Source organism: Chinchilla lanigera, unplaced genomic scaffold (assembly GCF_000276665.1).
Source record: "Chinchilla lanigera isolate Chin_1 unplaced genomic scaffold, ChiLan1.0 scaffold00171, whole genome shotgun sequence".
Taxonomy (NCBI): Eukaryota; Metazoa; Chordata; class Mammalia; order Rodentia; family Chinchillidae; genus Chinchilla; species Chinchilla lanigera.
The window spans coordinates 1441681-1460920 of NW_004955572.1; the positions used below are offsets into that span (position 1 = coordinate 1441681).

Here is a 19240-nt window from a genome sequence, read left to right on the forward strand (position 1 = left end):
CCCTCACCACTCTTATGACTCTGGGCTATAGCCTTCCTGTCTGAGTGTGTATATTTTCACTCCATACATTAGTGTTCATAAACAATACATGCTTTGCAAAACACAGTTTCATGGTGTAACCTCAATATGTTTATAGCTCTTTTTTGAGTGAGAGGGGTACTGGAGATAGAACCCAGAGCTTTCAAACTGAGCTGTTGTCCCAGCCACCTCCTTTTATTACTTCCTTCCAGCCTTCTTTCTGCTTATTTCCTTCCTTCTTCCTTCCCTCCCTTTCTGCTTTCCTTTTTTTTTTTCTTTTCTTTTTAAATTTTGAGACAGATACTAAGTCACTAAATTTCCCAGGCTAAGCTTGAACTTTAGATCTTCCTGCCTCAGCCTTCCGGAGTTCTGGGATCACAAGTGTGCACCACCATACCCGGCTACAGTTTGTTGTTTTTACTCATTTATTTTTGAAGTCTGTCTATATTCAGCCAATTTCCATATCTATTCGTTTTTGTTAACAGTAAGAAACAGTTTTTGGAAAATGTTCTAGTTTATTGTTTTAAAAGAATTCCTTTGAACCAGGAATGGTGGCACATAATCTGTAATCCCAGCACTGGGGAGCCTGAGGCAGGAGGGTTGCCATGAGTTTGAGGCCAGCTTGCACTACATAAGGAAACGCTGTGTCAAAGTAAATAAAGAAAGAAAAGAAAAGAATTCCTTTGACCATTAGGGGGTGCCAAGGTAGCATTAAATGGCTGCCTTGCTGCCTGACTCAGGCGCAGGAGGAAGCCTGTATTAATGATCTCGAAAATATCTTCCTTTCTCGCTACTTCAAAAAGAAACTAAGCCATTTCAATCCGTGCGATCATAGTCCTTTGAAGTTTCCCTATCGGCTTTTTAATCAAAACTTGGTGCAGACTGGCTGCAATCTCCTTTGCCTTCTGAAGATTTTCTGAAATGGAGTAGTCTTTTAAATTCCATCTAGGCAGAGACCCTGTGAGCTCGTTAGAGGTGATGTAGCTTACTTTCGATAGGAGTGTCAAAATTAGGATTTACTGTGAAATCAGCAATTACTTCATCGCTCTTTCTTCTGCTATTCAGAGTCACTGAGTCCTGTTTATTCTAACTTCAGTATTTTCAGTTTGCCTTCCTCACTTTCTTCCTGCTGCCCTCCCCATCTTAGTGCAGGCAAGCCCCTCACCTTGCACCGCGGCCAGGCCACTGGCCTCTAACTGGTTTTCTCCTTCGATGGCGTCCCTTAAAAGTTTTCTCCTACACCTATTTGATATCTTCCTTAAAATAAGTTGTTTATCTGTCTCATTTCCTGCTTTGAAATTGGAATCTAATGGGGCAAGGGGAGAAGAAAAAGAGTGAAGCTGTGTTACCCCATGAGGAGCATAATCGTCCTGTACTGAAGATGTGTACTGATGGACACCAGCTGGCCCCTCCGTGGGGAACAGAGAAAGCCGTGCTGGGCTTAGGTGCTAGAAGACGTGTAAAAGTGAGACCAGCCACCATTCATCTCCTCTTAATTCCCTTTGCTTCTTCTTCCCTGCTCTCTGTGTCTCAGCCGGAGTGCCTCTGTGGTTCTCGTTGGGATGTTACAACCATGGTCGCTTTGGGCACAGAGTGGAGCAGACGGGGAGGAAGAGAGCTCATTTTATATCACCGCCTTCTCCCGCCCTCTTGCAAACAGCCATTGTTCATCTTGTTTTGTAGGACTCTTTACCGTCGCTGATTCTGTGGAAGTCAGTGTTCCGTTGAATAACATCTTTAGATGCAAGAGTTTATTAACTCATGAAAAGAACCATGTTGTCCAGCACTATTGGGATGTTCTTGTTCAAGCTTTTGTCCAAAATGGCACCGTGAGCAAAAAAGGTAAGTGCTGAAAGTATCTATTTCTATACTTGGGTCCTAATTGAATGAGTATAGCAGGTGGTGTTTGTTGAGGTCATTATCTGAAAGCATTTATAGATTAAGGGTTGCGTGTAGCTTCCACTAGACTATAAAGTTTTTATAAATAATCGCTATTCCTGTGGGAACTCACAATTTAAAGTTTAATATACATGTGGAGTGGTCTTCTAAAAGGTTCTCCCTGTAATGTTTCCATTAGCTGATCAAACGTGATTTTTGTTTTGAAAAGGCCCGGCTTTAGCTTGATGATCTGCTCCTTAGCAGTTCCAAGACCAAAGCTTAGAACTTAAAATTGTGTTAATGTTTACTTTTGTAAATTGATTTTACAACTTCTGTGTGACTTTTTGGAAATGTGACAGTTTCTCTTTCATCAGTCCTGGAAACTGCTAACACTTTAAGAAGTAGAAATACATATGATTTGCTGTAGGGGTAGTGTAAATAAAAGGTTCACTGTATCAAAATCCTAAATGAAGGCTGGGTGTGGTGGCGCACACCTGTAATCCCAGCCCTGGAGGCTGAGGCAGAAGGATTGCCAAGAGTTTGAGGCCAGCCTGGGCTACATAAGCAATTTCAAGGCCAGCCTGCACTATATACCGAGACCCTGTCTTAAAATACAAACACATCCTGAATGATTTTTAAACTTTTTTTTCTAGCAGACAGTATCCTTCCTTATAATGGTTGTGCGGGGGAGGAAGAAGGTGGATGAGGTAGGGGTTAAATGTTTTCAGATTTAAATCTCTAAATTTCCCACCAGGGGCAGGAATGAAGGTGTCGAAAGGGTTGGGCCATGTGTGGAAGACAAACCTTGGGACGTGTCTTGAACATGTCTGCTATGTCACAGAGATTGGACATGAAACAGCAGTTTAATAACTTCTGCCTCATTTAGCTTAAACATATTAGAGGATATTCCTTTCTCCTAATGCACCCTCTTGGACTTCTGTTGTGAAAAATAGTTTGCTCTTCCCTGGCCTAATGGATTAAGGAAAAGACCATCTTCATTTACTTTGTCTTTTGTGTGCTTGTTTTAGAATTTCTGTGTGAGGAAGACAGAAGCCCCACCACAGCGGCCCCCGTCATTCACACCACTGTGCCCTCGCCTACCACGACGCCCGCTGCAAAGGAGAAGCCAGAAGTTGGCAACTACTCAGTGAGTAAGGGCAACAGCACGTGCCTGCTGGCGACCATGGGGCTGCAGCTGAACGTCACTCAGGACAAGGTATGCTTGTCCGTGTTCACCCACGCGTACTTTCTGTGTTTTTGCCAAGTATCGTGTATCTTGTTTTCCCCCCAGCAGCAGCGTGACTTTCTGAATTTTGATTATTTGGAGAGTTAGGAGTTAGGAGAACCATGAAGACTTAATATCACTGGCCGGGCGTCGTCTCAGCCAGGATAAAACCGATGCTGAAAGGACTCTGGGGTTTAGATCCTGTGTGCCTTCAGTAGCTCATAGTACACATAGCTGAGCTTTATTTTCTTCAGTCTGTTTAAAACACAGTTCCTGGGCTGGGGATGAAACTCAGTGGTAAAACCTTCGCCTAGCACACTTGAGGCCCTGACTTTGCTCCCTAGCACTGCCAAAAAATGAAAAAGTGCAGCCCCCTTCATACACTTCAACCTGAAGTGAACTGTAGGCTGGCGTGCACCAGCGGCGGAGCCCTGTGTCTCTGGCTGTTATGACTCAGGTCGCAGACACGCTCACGTCCACCCTGGCCCTTCTGCTTGCAGTGCTCTGCTGGGACTCCAGAGGGCGTGCCAACGACTAAATCGCATTTCTAGAATCCTGTGACTGGAACAAGCCAGACATATGGCTCTTGTGCTCCGTAAAAATGTGTGTTTTCATTTGGCTCATTCCCGAGGAAGCTTTCTTCTTGTTGTTTTTCAAGTCATCTTAGTCATAGCTTGAGAGCCCATGCCAACTTGGTTTGAAAGTAAGACACCATGAATTTAACAAAGCAGTTTTTGTTCTGCAGTGAAGTTGACTATTAGAGTCTAAGGCTTTGCTGTCAACTCACATAGTTCGTCTGTACTCTGCCTGTCTCCTCCCCTACAGGTTGCCTCAATCATTAACATCAACCCCAACACAACGGGCTTCACTGGCAGCTGCCAACCCAACACAGCTCAGCTTCGGCTCAACAGCAGCGTCGTTAAGTATCTTGACTTTGTCTTTGCCGTGGTAAGTAACAGATTTTTCTAAATGCTAGATGCGTTCTCGCAGAGCCATCCCTGGAAGTCTGCTGTGGGTGTGAGGGGCTGGCTTCGTTTTCCATTTCCGCACTACTTAGTCAGGTGTTGCCCATTGATCTCCGGTCCTTTGTCAGAGTCCGCTTCATGGTCTGCGGGCTGGATTTCTCTAGTAACATTCCCCAACAGCAGCTGTTCTGCTGTCACGCAGACTCTAGGGCAGGAGAAAGAATCGCATAAAGAAATACCTGTGTGCTATCTCCACATGTAAGGCATTTCTGTGACATTTTTCTCTTGCTGGTTAGACAGCCCTCATGTTTGTTTAGTGTGATAATTTTAGTCTTCCTAGAGGTGATACTGTTTGTATTAGTGTAATGATAACAGTGTTTATTCAGAACATTGGTCACTCTGTGTCTGTGGTTTCTGCATCCTCGGATTAAGCCAGCCTTGGCTCAAACATACGAAGGAAGCCAGGCATGGTGGTGCACGCCTGGGAGGCTGAGGCAGAGGGATCATGATGAGTTCCAGGTCAGCCTGGGCTACATAGCGAGTTCAAGGCCAGGCTGAACTATATAATGAGACCCTGTCTCAATCCCCTCCCAAACAAAGAATACTGAGGGATGATTGTACTTACTATATACAAGGCCCTGTAAGTACACGTATTAATTTATTAGGATAGTCTGTAATGTCAGAATTCAGGTTTTTGTTGTTCATGTTTCTGTCAAGAACTGAACTCTATGCATGAGTTTACAGGTTAAGGCATACCTGTTCTACTTCTTGTTAGTAAAGATTAGTCATTGGGGTCCTTTACTTCCACCTTCTTGGGAACATTTATTATCTACATGCATTTTTGTGAGGGAAAAGGTGCGTACATGTTACAGCAAATGGGAACGAGGGATAGAGGGTAGCTGTAGGGGAGAGAAAATGTTGAATACCAGCTCCAACTAAGAGCTTTTGTGTCATTGGACAAGAAACAGTTCTGCTTTTAAATCAGATTACTGTATTTAGAGATGGTGTAATAGTCTCAACATCTGATATGTAAAAAGTAGGTATGTTGTTATTTCATATCTAAACTTGTATCTTGACTAAATCTTTCATATAGAATATATATGGAGTAACTGAGGGTTATATTAGACAATTATATTTTTAGAAAGGGTTACAAAAATCTTCCTTTTCCCAATATCCAGACAATTCCTCTGCTGTATTTCATATATGCTCAGTGAATTACTATTTCAAATGTCCAGTAGTAGAATGCTTGCCTAGCACGTGTGAGGCCCCAGATTCCAAACCCAACGCCCTTGAAAAAGGTGTAAAGATGTATAATTAAACTTGTCTTCTTAGCTGAGCATGGTGTGCCATGACTGTAATCCCAGCATTTAGGGAGGCTGAGGCAGGAGGATCGCCAGTGAGTTCAAGGGCAGCCTGGGCTACACAGTGAATTCAAGGCCGTGAACTACATAGTGAGACCCTGTCTCAAAAAATAAAACAAACGAAAAACCACAAAAACTTGTCTTCTTCAAGCTGGGGATGAAGCTCTGTGGAAAAGCTCTCGTCTAGTATTTGTGAGTCCCTGGGTTCCCTGCTCTGTGTACTGTAAAAAATTAAACAAAACCCTCAAAACAAAAACTTATCCTTTTATCTACAATAGAGCAGGCCTTCGTAGACACATTCTCTTTTAAGTAATCACATAGAAATTATAGTCAGTAAAAACGAGGAAAGTAGTATCTCCTGTTGAGTGATGGAGTCTGGTCTCTCCAGCTGTGGTAGGCTCTGAAGTGGAGCATGGCTGCTTTCACTCTCATGGGAAAAATGTGAATGTTAACAATTACAATATTTATTTTGCCTGCCAGACTATTTTAAAATGTAATCCCAGATGGTGACATTTTAACCATGTTACAGGTGGTTTGGAAAATCAAGAAACCCCTGCAATGTCAATAGAATCAGGGGACCCCCATCAACTTCACCCCGTCCCGATACATGACCCTTAGGAGACCTTCCAGCACGCACGTGTGCCGTGTGTAGGCTGCTGGGGTGGGGTCTATATGAAGAAAGAAACTGTGTCCTTAAGTAGCCCGGACTTCAGTGGCAAAGACAGAAATGCGCGAACAGTTGCCAGTTTGGTTCAAGGCCCGAGGGACTGCCGTGCTCAGGCTGCTGCACTGGTTTCTGTGGGCAGCAGGCTGCTGGGGAGGGTGTGTGTGGAGCTGTGGGACAGCAGGGTGGGAGAGCCGAGAAGGTTTGGAAGAGCTGGCATTTGACCTGGGCCTTCACGCACAGGCCAGATTTGTACAGAGCCGATCAGGGGAGTGGTGGAAGAGAGCAGTTGCCTGTGGAGGAAGGAACGTGTTCAGAGCCAGCTGGAGAAGAGCCTCAGATGCCAAGGCAAAACATTGCCTCGGCAGAGGAGGGATGCGACGAGGCGAGCAAGGCCTCCTTTCTGCTTCCCCCGAGACTTCCCTCGAGGGTGTCCCCCTGTTTTCATTCCCGTCTGCTTTTGGTCTGGTTGCAGCATCCTCCTACCTCGTCTGACCTCATTGCCCTCAGCTTCATCATCTGGAAGCTCAGCTCTTCCTCAGGAATCCTCCAAGGTTATTTTACCAACAGGGTCACGCTTAAACTCCACACAGGGCGGTGCAGGCCCTCTTTGCCGCATGCGACGTGTCCTGCATTTGCAGCCTGCGTTTCTTCACTCCCTCTCCACGAGCGTTATGCTTCCGCCACCGTCACCTGCCCGCTGTGTGCATCTTGTGATGTGGCAGAGCCCAGCAGTAACTGGTTCAGGACTCTGCAGCCAGATCTCCTGGGGCTCAACTCCCAGCTCACTGACTCCTAATCCTGTAGCTGAGAGAGCAGTCCCTTAGCATCCCTGGGTGAGAATTTCTCCATCTCAAAATGGAGATGCTAACAGCATCTGTAGCGTAGGTTATTATAATTATTTAATGAATCCTTCTACGTAGAGATTTGAGGACGGTGGTTGGCACTTAGGAAGTTCTCAAGTGCTGGTGTACTTGCGATTGTGCTCTTTTTCTGACTACCTTTAATCACATGGTAGCCTTTTTTGAAAACCCCCTTTCTGTTTGTTTCCTATCCAGACCCTACCTCATCCAAGACCCTGTTCCTAGGCTGGCATTGCTTTGCTTCTTCCCTCATTGGAAATATTTTTTTTCTATCAATTTTTATACCTTGCCACTTTTTTTTTTTTTTTGAGACAGGGTTTTGCTATGCAGTTCAAGCTGGCTGCGGACTCACTATGGGACCCAGGCTGGCCTCGAGCTTGCAGCAATCCTCCTGCCTCAGCCTCTTGAGTGCTGGGATTACAGGTGTGGGCTGCCAGTTTCTTTTCTTTTTTCTTTTTTCCTTTTAGAGACAAGGTTTTGCTCTGCGGTTCAGGCTGGCCCTGAACTCACTTTGTAGCTCAGGGTGACTTAGATCCTCCTACCTCACCCTCCTAAGTGCTAGGATTATAGGTGTTCACAAGCACACTTAGCTTCTGCTTTCTTTTTTGGAATATGATCACTAGTATTTTTATCTTCCCAGGTAGCCTGCAAATACTCCCAGAGCAAGATTGAAGTCTGACTCATTTTGTTACCTCCCTGCATCACCTGACCATGTTACCTTTTATATGCTGAGCACTCAGATAGTTACAGTGACTGACAGATTGGTTCATTGCTTCAAAAGATAATAGCAGGGAGCAGAAAGCAGGGAGAGGGAGTGTCTCAGTCACTTTTCTCTCATTGCTGAGACAAAATACCCAGCACCTAAAGTTAAAGGGGGAAAGGGTTATTTAGCTCTCAGTTTGTAGAGGTTTCAGTCCATAGTCAGCTGGCTCCAGGGCAGGGTGGCATGGCAAAGGGGCATCACAGAAGAGAACCAGTTCATGCCAACAGAAGTCAGAAAAGCAAGCAAGGAAGGGGGAAGACAAGCCTCTTTCTGTCCCTTATATTGTATCCAGTCTACGAGGATTAGGGTGGTGCCAGTGCAATCAGTGGACTGCTTTAGTAATCACCACCCTTAATCCCAGCACCGCACCATGAATCAGTCACTTCAGATCCAGCCACCTCCGAAAAAGGCCCACCTATGACTGCATGAGGCTTTGGGGGGACATCTTGACACGAGCTATAACAGGGAGGTCATATAATGGGTACCAAAACACCAAGAGTAAGTTCTGATGTTCTACAATGCAAGGGGTGACTATAGCTCACAATAACCTGTTTTATGAAGAAGTTGAAGAGCTGAATTTGAAGCCTCCGAACAAGAAATGATAAGGAGAGCCGGGCACAGTGCTGCACGGCTGTGATTCCAGCGCTCAGGAGGCTGAGACAGGAGGATCACCATGAGTTTGAGGGCAGCCTGGGCTACATAGTGAGTTCAAAGCCAGCCTGAAGTACAAAGCGAGACTGGCTCAAAAAAACAAAAACTAACTGAAAAAGGAGACAGGAGGTTCAAAAGTTTGAGGCCAGTCTGGACAACTTAGCAAGACCCTGTCTTAAAATAAAAAGAAATAATAAAAAGGGCTAAGGGTGTAACTTAGCTCTAGAGAGTTTGCCTGCAGGTGGAAGACCATGGGCTCAATCCCAAGTACCTCAAATAATAAAAATAATCATGAGAGGGAAATCCCAGTCATCTTGATTTGATCAATGCACCCTGTATGCATTTATTTTTTATTGATTGATTGATTGATTGATTGTCTTTTTGAGACAGGGTTTTGCTTATGCAGTTCAGGTTGGCCTTGAGCTCACTTTGTATCCCAGGCTGGTCAACGATCCTCTTGCCTCAGCCTCTATAGAGTGCTGCACCACCACATCTGGCTGCATTTATTGAAATATATACCCTGAGCTTCCCTGATACATAACACTTACTACACGTTGATAGAAAGAATAGGAACAGGGGCTGCGCATAAAGTTCAGTGGTACTTGCCTAGTACAATGTGTACGAGATCCTGGGTTTGATACCCAGCACTACAATGAGTAAATAAAACAATAAAGTTAGGAAGCTGATTGCAACAAGAAAAAACAGTCAATACAATGACAAATGAAAGAGATAATAGTGAAAAGGAAAGAGCAGAGCTGGAGGGTTGCAGGTGGGAGCCCAGTTACGAGGCTGTTGTGAGCCAGCCCGGAAGTAGTGTGGACACAGGAAGTGACAGGAGGAATGAAGTCAAGGGTATGAATCACTGAGTGTTTAAGAACCAAGGACTGCTTGTGGGGTCTGAAAGTTGGAAGAAATGCAGAGGAAAAAGACTTTGTCACACTTTGAGTTCTCTTTTACTTAGTTGCAGTTTATTTGACTGGCCCAGGTCCCCTCCATGGTTTGTTCTTCTGGGTAGTAATACTAGATTGCTTTCTTCTGTAGATATTAACTCTACCTGTGGACAATTGTGATTGTTGATTAACCTGAAGCTCTTTTTCAAACAGAAAAATGAAAACCGATTCTACCTGAAGGAAGTGAATGCCAGCATAGCGTTGGCAAATGGCTCCGGTAAGCAAAGCATTGGCCTGGGGGAGAAGAGCGGGTTAGACTGAAGGAATAGAAGCTATAATAATCCCGTTACCAATCAGTGCCTTTTTTAGTGGGACAGAAGACATTGTGTAAAAAGTATGCCTTGACCACAACTTCATCTGTAATGTAGAACTATGGTGGCTGGCTGTGGTGGTAACTGTATCTCTAATCTCATTTACTCAGGAGGCTGAGGCAGGAGGATTGCGAGTTTGAGGCCAGGCTGGATAACTTAAGGAGACCCTGTCTCAAAATAAAAAAGGCTGGGGGGCTGGGGATTTAGCTCAGCGGCAAAGCGCCTGCCTGGCAAGCGCAAGGTCGTGAGTTCGGTTCCTGGTACCGGAGAAAAACCAATAAATAAATAAATAAATAAAAAATAAAATAAAATAAAAAAGGCTGGGGATGTAGGTCAGTGTTAGAGTGCCCCTGAGTTCAGTCTGCAACACCGCTAAAAAAAGAGATAGGAAATAAATAGAATTACAGTTTTCCACCTTTTGCAGTATCATGGTAGATAATAGATGAGGATGTGACTTGAGTTTTAGACTGTAGAAACATTTATAGAAAGAGGAGGGAACCAACTTAGTGATGGTAAGTGGGCAACTTAATGGCTTAACGAGATTCTGTTTCAAAATTACAAATAAAAAAAGGGCTGGTAATACAGCTTGCTGTGAAGGCCCCATGTTTCAAGCCCTAACATCACAAAACAAAACAAAAAATCCCGAAGACTGTCCAGTTTGGATGTTGGTAGGATAAGAAATTACTAACATATTTTTTTGTCTGTAAAGTTTTCAGCACTGCAAATAAGAACCTTAGCTACTGGGATGCCCCCCTGGGAAGTTCTTATATGTGCAACAAAGAACAGACTGTGTCAGTGTCTGAAAATTTTCAGATAAATACCTTTCGCCTAAGGGTTCAGCCTTTCAATGTGAAGGAAGGAGTATATTCTACAGGTAAGGCTCAAGTAAACTTTATTAATAATTTATGTTCTTACATTGACCAGTAGGCGGCTTTCTCTTTGAGTCATGAAAATTTAGGCATTGAAACAGAGAAATAAAAATTCACCCCTTGACTCTGACACACAGGTCTTCCAGCCTTGAGTGAGTTGCAAAGCTCTGGCTCACGGTTTTTTTTGTGCTGAAAAGCAGCTTCAGGTGTGGGCGAGCTTACATAAAGTGTAGGTGCTTCTGCTAGGTTTGAGTTTGGGGGGACGGATGGCATTTGAACATCTTGCATCTGGCTTCTAGGGGCCATCTTCTTGCTAGAAATATTTTCATACCTGAATGAAAGTGATTTGGTCTAAGCTTGATGAGACACAAGCTGGAAATCAGGAGCAAAGCCTCGGGTATTATAAAATACGTTTTTACCATCAGAAATGATCTGAAGATTCCTCAAATCGCATGGTAGTTCACATGGGGCTTTTTGAAGATCTACTCTGGGTTGCCGGGCGTGGTGGTGCATGTCTGTATTCCCGGCACTCGGGAGGCTGAGGCAGGAGGATCGCTGTGAGTTCAAAGCCAGCCTGGGCTACATAGTGAGTCAAGGCCAGCCTGAACTGCATAGTGAGACCCTATCTCAAAAAAACCAATTCCCCCAAAAAAGAAAAATTAAAAAAAATAAAGATCTACTCAGGGCTAATGGTAGCATTTGTCAAATTTTTAATGAAACCCTTGTGAAAGTCTCATTATAATATTCTCATGTGAATATGAAAGATACATTTAGCACTGCAAGATTGAAATTTGCATGAAGAAAAAGTGTACATAAAATTATTTAGGTGACTTATCCCTCTAGTTACTTAGAATTGGAGGTTTGTAGATCACAGCTTTGCTGAGCAGCGCTGTTTCAGCATCCACATCTTTTTAACAATTCATTCTATGTTTTCAAAGGAAATGTAGCAGCTGTGTTTAAAAGTAAATATGCTGTAAGCCATTTGGCTGTTTCTCTAGCAGTGCTAAATACCTAGTCTGACTTGGTTAGGCCAAAATAAATCGGGCTCTTCTCCTGCCATTCTTGTGACTAAAGAGGTTAATCGTAAATTTAAAAGTATTTTTAAGAATTCGTTTTCCCTTTTGTTGGTTTTACTTATGTACTTCAATTATGTTGATCTTTTAATAGCTTTATTTTTAGAGTCTTTATCTAGCTCCCCTACATCATTATCCTAATTTTAGGTCCAGAGTTGTGTTTAGAATTTAAAATCATTTGCAGTGTTATTACCAGTGCAGGCCTATTTATCTAGTCAGCTGTGATAGAGATGAGCTGTGCTCTTTGTCTAATTTGAAATTTTGGTTTATATGTGTATAGAATTTGAAATGTCTCCCAAAGAGGCCCACCACATTTAATGCTAATATCGAATGCATATCTATTTCTTGAAGTAGGTTCTTGGCTGTGGTACCTGTACATACAGTACACAGTATATTTGAGGGTATGTGGTGAAGAAATATCCTTACAGTAAGGGAGAATGGTGTTGAGTAGATTTTACTGGATCAGACTGCTCTCGAGAAACAGAAAAACTCATTCCCATGGGCTGTTGGCCGGACCAGACTGAGGAGAAGTGCAGTAAACATGCTTAAATTAGTGAGAGGGTCCCATTTCTTGACTCTTGCAGTCACTAAAATCATATATTTTAAGTTAGGGAATCTATAAATTTTTTTCTCAGAAGGTCCAGACAGCAACTGATTTTTTAAGACTTTGGGGCCAATCTGCTTTCCGTCACAACTGTTCAGCTCTGCCATGGTAGCAAACAGATGAGTGCGGCTGTGTTCCCACAGAACTGTCTTTATGGATACTCACATTTGAATTTCACGTAGCTCTCATGTATCACAAAATACTCTTGGTTTTGATCTTCAGTTATTTAAAATTGTAAATACAGTTTTACAAATACAGTTTTAGCTCTTTGGCCTGATTTGGCCTGTAGTTTGCTGTCCCCTACTGTAAGGAACTCCAGAGCCAGCCTAGCTGTTCTGATCCCATCATCCACTGCTGTCCCGTTTCTCCAAAGACATTCACTCCGCCACAGAGAGGCTAACCTGGCTACGTATAAATGGGCTAGGTTCGCTCTCTTCATTTCTGAGAAAGTAATTACTTCTGATTTGGAAAGGATGTGGAATATAAACAAGCACACAAACACAGACACATATATGTGTGTTATATGACATATAAGACAGTGTGTGCTTATTTATAGGTATGAATGAAAGGACAAATACGTTTTAGGGTTTTAATTTTAGAATAGTCCATACTGTTCATTAACTTTGTCATAAAAGTATACCTGTGTTACTTGAAATTGATTTTGTAAGAGCATTTCTGACTTTTGAAGCAACATCTTTTACTTTTGGACATTCTTTTTTGATTATACTCATTATTTGTTACACACTTTTTCTCATCTACAGCCCAGGAGTGTTCGCTGGATGATGACACCATTCTAATACCAATTATAGTTGGTGCTGGTCTTTCAGGCTTGATTATCGTTATAGTGATTGCTTACCTAATTGGCAGAAGAAAAAGTTATGCTGGATATCAAACTCTGTAACAGTAGTCCATATGTGATCTCTGTGGCAAAATAATAAAGCAAGTACAAGTTCCAACATGCATTACTATTCAATTTAATGTACACTTAGTTGCAGTCCCACTCTTAGAATGGATGGTTTGGGAGATTTGTAATTCAAACTAAAACATTAAAAAAAAAGAAATAGAAAAAAAACAAAAAGAAAAAAAAAACCTGTAAGCTACAAATTAGCCATGCGATTTTTGGTTTTTAGCACCAAGAAATTTAAAGCTATTATTTCCATAGCAAAACATATATGCAACACATCTGGACTAGAGGTTTTATTTTACTGCTTTGAATTAGTATTTTATCAGTTTCATTTAAATGGTATGGCTAGAAATACACAGTTTAAGAAAAAATGTTTTTGAACAAAATTTTCTTGCTGCATGAGGTTGAATGAGGGCAGCATTCTACAGTGGATTTGTACTTGCTTCTTTTGCATTTTATTGTGATTTTGTTTGCAGGTTAACTTCGCTACTTTGGCGTTGCTGCATATTTGACCAATGAGAGAGATGTTAGTAGATTTGCACAGGGCTTAGTAATACGTTTTTACCAGTGAATGTTTTTCTCATGATTTTCAATACATTTGTGTTTAATGTGGCCTGAATGACAAAAGATACAAAAACCTTTTAAATTTTAGAATAAGCGTTACTGTTGCTTTATCGTTTTTTAAAAACTGGCCATGTCAACCTTTTAAATTGCAAGACAGAAGGCTATCCCGACTGGGCATTTTAATCTATTTTGTAGGTGCTTTAGAGATAATTGCTAGGCAGTGCCAGCTGAGGGCATTCATTAGTCCTTTGTGTACCCATAAATTGGCCTCAACGTGCAGTACTAAAATTAATGAAGATTTCTCTTTAACCTTCAAGTCTTTCTTGTTGGTGGTAGTATATTTTATTCTTTTTTTTCTTAAAAGAGAAATGCCAGTGTGTCCTAGAACCTAGATAAAAAAGTACATTTGCACTTAGAAAATAACTCACACCTAACTCAACATTTTGATCTTAGTCCATTAAAAAGTTATTGGTTTCCAGTTTGCATTGATTGCTACAACATTATTAATTGGGCTGTCACATTTAAGTGGCTCTGTGCTAATCAAAACTTACACTGTTTTTGTTATGGTAGAATCATTAATTCATGTACTTTGTATTGAGTTTTGTGCTCTGAGAGATACGCCAGTTGTCCATTTGCTCTGTACCACCTAATGCTTTATATGAGAAAGGAAAATACTTCAGCTTGATCGTTAACATATAGGTATTCCTTGTAGCTTCTAGGCAATCTTTTTTTTTATACATATAAATATTGGTGAGACTGAGCACGCTAAAATATTAATATGTAGCCATAGGTGGAAGATTCCTGTGGTTATTTGGAGAGGGCAGATTATATGCCTCCCGTGCATAAGAAAATGCGGAACTCTCAGGGTTCCAAAATACTAATGCTGAATGCATCAGTACACACACGCACTCACACATATATAGGCAGTTGCATGCTAACATGTATATGTGTCTAACTGTCCTTTGTGTTATATTAGAGTGATAAAATATTTTCTCTCACTTAAATTTGCTGTCTGTTTAGCCTGCAGGCCTTACTGGCTCAGAATCAAATTCCTGACTAACCCTTCTAGAGCTACATTGAGCTGCACTGCCAGTTTAAAACACTTCTTAAAGACTAAATATAAATTGGTTTTTAAAAAAAATATTTTTATTTAAACTGTTTTACTGTAAAATTGTTAATCTTATAAGAATGGATAATGCTTTTAAGAATGTGGGCCTTAGATATTTCTCAAGGGAAAATGAAGCAGCTTTTTTTTTAAAAAAAGTAAACATCGGAAGCACAAGTGGTCACACTGGCTTAATGCTGTTAATGTTTCTAAAAGTTTCTACACTTAGAGTATATATCAGAGTGATATTAAAATACCTCCGATAAGCACTGTTTTATAGAAAATCTGACATCAGTGAATATTTTTGTATTTTACATGGACCAGTTTATATACTGCTCTTCACGCTATTATTTCCTACAGTCACATGTTCTTTGTACCTTTTGTAGTTTTTGTTTTGTTTTACTGGGTTTGTGCCTTGATGGTGATACGCTATTTAGTTCGGGGTGCTTTTCATGTTTTACCATTTCCACAAAGAAACTGGTCCATGTAAATGCTTTCCATGTTTTCTCCTCAAATGTTTAAACCACTAGTTGATGTATGGTATCGCTCTTTAGAAATTTGCTTGTCTGTTTGCTCAACATTGCTTCTAAAACAATAAAGATTCTTTTATTTCTTAAGGAAATTTGCTCACATTTTTTCCTGTTGGTTAAAGTCATAATGGTAATTTCTTTCAAATGAAGAACTTTTGCAATACAGACAGAACTAAATTATTTCCAAAATGTTCTCCCTCTGTATTACTGTCTGGAAGAAGGTTCCTGTACATAGGCCTTGACTGATACGAGGCTGACTACAAAGTAAGAATCATCTGGGAAATGTGTTATAAAAATACACACTTCCCAGGGTTTCCTAGGGTCCACCCCTAGAGGATTTCACTTAGCAGGGTGAGGTAGAGTCTGTGTGTGTGTGTGTGTGTGTGTGTGTGTGTGTGTGTATGCTCATGCATGTGTGTGTCTGTGAGCTTCCCTGCCAAACCTGATTCATAGCCAGTAAGAGAACCAGTGATCTTGGGTATTTATTTCTTGGCAGAAGTTTCAGAGTATCTCTTCATATTCCTTTTTCAAAAGTTAAGGCTGATATTTAATATCTATTCATAGCAGCTATCCATTGCAGCCAACCACATTGGGCTATTGATCTGATCCAAAGTAAGATTGTGTCCAATCTCTTATGTCACCCTCAAACACTTGAACCTTCCAATTTCCAGGCAGTTTCCTAGTCACCTTACTGTGTAACACAAGAACACTTAGCAACCTACCTGGTGACTTTCCTCTGGGTTACCCAGCTAAGCCACGAGAACACAGTAAGCCATCACAGCTCCTAGTACTGCTCTTACTACCGTGTGGCTCTGGCCTGCTTGCCTAACTTATTGATCTTTTGTTTTCATTTAGGGGCTGGGTCTGACTTTATATATCTGTTTATATATTTATTAATTTATTGATTGAGACAGAGTCTTGTTATAAAGTCCAGGCTGACCTTGAACTTTTGGTGATCCTCCCGCCTCAGCCTTCCAAGTGCTGCCAATATAGGCATTTACTACCACACCCAGTTGGACCTGGGACTTTAAAATCTTGCTACTTTAAAAAAATAATTTATATTTATTTTTTATTTTTTTTGTCTTTTTTGAGACAGGGTCTTGCTGTGCAGTTCAGCCTGGCCTGGAGCTCACTTTGTAGCCCAGGCTGGTCTTGAACTCGCAACGATCCTCCTGCTTCAGCCTCCCAAGTGCTGGCATTACAGGCGTGTGCCCCCGCACCTAGCATTGCTACTCTTATTTCTTTCAGTAATAACTTCCATTTTAGATGACATAAATACATATTTGAGTATGTTTAGAAGGACTCTGATAAGAAGCTACTTGTTATGCACCAAGAACATACTTTACATCAGTGTACAATACATGACCTTAAGTTTCTTGCATTTTTTTTCCAGGTCAATTTCTTACAAGATTTGTATTTTTAAGATTATAGCATTTAATGTGTTTAGGTAGGTAATGCTTAAATTGTCTTGGACTCATCCCCCCCCCCTTTTCTTTTCTTTCACTCTGGTAACTACTCTTCTGTATCAGTAACTATGTCTTGTCTTTGAAACTGGTGTAGATATGCGTAAGTGATACTCAGTAGCTTTAAGCATTTTCTCGGTTGTGATATACTTCAGTTTGAGTGTAGCTCTAAAGGTATATAAATGAAGAAGATGTTACATAAGAATGTAATTCTTAAAGCTCATTCTTGTAAGGACAAATCTTGACCCAGCTGGTGTTTTTTTAATTTTTTGTTTCGAGACCAGGTCTTGCTATGCAGTCCAGGCTTGCCTTGAACTGTCTAATATGAATCACTGTGCAGCCCAGGGTGGCCTTGAACTCTGCTGCAATCCTCGATCCTCCTACCTCTGCCTTTCCAGTGCTGCCTTTATAGGCATGTGTCATTATGTGTCATTATGCCTGGCTCACCCAATTGGTTTTTTAAAGGTGTTTTTAATTTGGTATAAATGTATATCTAAGCTTTCCATTTTTTATAGTAGAAATTATGTTTGAAAATTTTCTGAACAGAATATTGAAGGTTAATAGTATTTTTTTCTTAATCCACATGAAGCTTCAATGAATTTTTTTTTTTTTTCTTTTTGAGACAGGGTCTCACTGGCAGTTCAAGCTGGCCTTGAGCTCACTTTATAGCCCAGGCTGGTCTCTAACTCACAAGGATCCTCCTGTCTCAGCCTCCCCACTTCTGGGATTACAAGAATTTGCTACCATGCCCGGCATTCAATGAAATTTTAGAGGCCATGAAACTTTGTACTCTTTAAAACTTTTTTATCGCCTCTGTGGCTATTTAATTTAACACTTCCACAAATACACTTTTCCTTTTCCTAGAAATATTTTTGATATGGTATTAGGAAGTATACGTTAGGGAGATAGATCAAGTCAAAATCACATGTAGAGTAAGATTTTCAGCCAGGCGTGGTGGCACATGCCTGTAATCCCAACACTTGGGAGGCTGAGGCAGGAGGATTGTTTTGAGTTAAGTGATTTTTTTTTTTTGGTTTTTCTCTGGTACCGGGAATCAAACTCATGACCTTGCGCTTGCCAGGCAGGCGCTTTGCCGCTGAGCTAAATCCCCAGCCCCTGAGTTAAGTGATTTTAAGGCCAGCCTGAACTGCGTAGCAAGACCCTGTCTCAGAGACACCAAAACAGCAAGAACAACAACAACATTGTGTTTCCTTCAGGATATAATCTTATTAAAATTACTGTTTTTCCCAAATTTCTATTGCCTAAATAATTCTACAAGATTGAATTCATAAAATAATACTTACTAAAAATCATTATTTCAAGTACTAATTGAGAGCATTTTAAGTAAGTGATAGCGCCTAGGAAGATCTTTGTATTAGTGGAATCGCCTTTTTGATCTGGGCATATTTGTCTTGCGTGAAAACCTTCCTGGCAGTATTTATGGAAGTCGTTTCTGTACTAGGTCAAATACCCAATTTGGGAAAGAGAGGAATGTGAGTCTCTTGCCAGAATAAGAAATTCATCTACTAATGAACTTTTTAAAAAACAATAGATCTTAGATCCAAGGCATGATACTTTAGGGTGTGTGTCACCTAACGGTTTGTAGGCTGGATGGTAATTTGGAAAATGGAGGGAGAGGAGCTGGATGGTAACTGGGGACTCTTGACACCATCTATTCACAGGTTACATCTGGCAAACTGAGCTACCTGGATTGTTAACAGAACCAAGTTTATAGTGATCATTGAGTTGGCAGCCAAAGTGAATGTCAAAAAGGCAGGAAACTCCGGGGTTGCATTTCGTTCTCAGTCATTGCCCCCGAGGCTATCAGAAAAAGTGGGGCAGGGGAAGCCTGGCACATTTCTGGAGTGCAGGTGCAATCAGAAGTGTCTCGCCACTTATTTATTCTTCTTTCTGACAAAATTCTAATAAGCTTAATTAGCTGATCTGTCAGGCCTGGTAGATGGTGAGCTAGGAAGAGAGCAAGGGCAGTACACAGGGAAGGGGAAGAAGTGAGAAGGAGCGAAGGGACGCAGTTGGAGGTGGCGGCTCCACAGCCGGGCCTGCGCTGTGCAGGCGTCTTCTCGCCTGCGCCCTCCCTTCCTCTTCCGAGCTGTCAGCGTCGGTTTCTCTCTTTCTGATCAGTGCTTCTGGAGCCTCGGCCCTCCTACCTTCCCGGAGACCTTGTACCATTGAACATCTTCAACCTGTATTTCCTGGGGCTCTTTCTCCCATCCTGTGAACATTTACTCTCATCCTATAGACATTTAAATCTCTCCCACCTCGACGCCATCTTTTCTTGTCCCTGTGTCCCCCTGCTAACTACCTCTGTATTGTCCTTAAAATGTAAATAAGGGCAAGAGTGTATACTAGGTATTCTGGAAGAGAGTGTTCAGATGGGGAGGGGAGCAAGGGAGGGTGGAGGGGGAAATGAAGGAAGGGAATAGAAGAAAAGAGGAAAAGCATACAAAGCTTTGTAAAT

At 41.6% G+C, this 19240-nt stretch overlaps 1 protein-coding gene across 2 annotated transcripts in view; it reads left to right on the top strand.

Annotated features, from left to right (window-relative positions):
• Lamp2 (lysosomal-associated membrane protein 2) overlaps positions 1–19240 on the top strand; it is a 41396-nt gene that overhangs the window by 18633 nt on the left and 3523 nt on the right. Inside the window, exons 4-9 of one of the 2 annotated variants that reach the window (XM_005413662.2) lie at positions 1702–1860; positions 2925–3112; positions 3947–4069; positions 9492–9555; positions 10359–10523; positions 12957–15390. In XM_005413662.2, coding sequence (XP_005413719.1) covers positions 1702–1860; positions 2925–3112; positions 3947–4069; positions 9492–9555; positions 10359–10523; positions 12957–13096 — 839 coding nt within the window. In that variant the 3' untranslated portion in view covers positions 13097–15390. Of the gene's footprint in view, positions 1–1701; positions 1861–2924; positions 3113–3946; positions 4070–9491; positions 9556–10358; positions 10524–12956; positions 15391–19240 lie in introns of those variants that run through there. The other variant, XM_005413661.2, reaches the window with a different exon arrangement.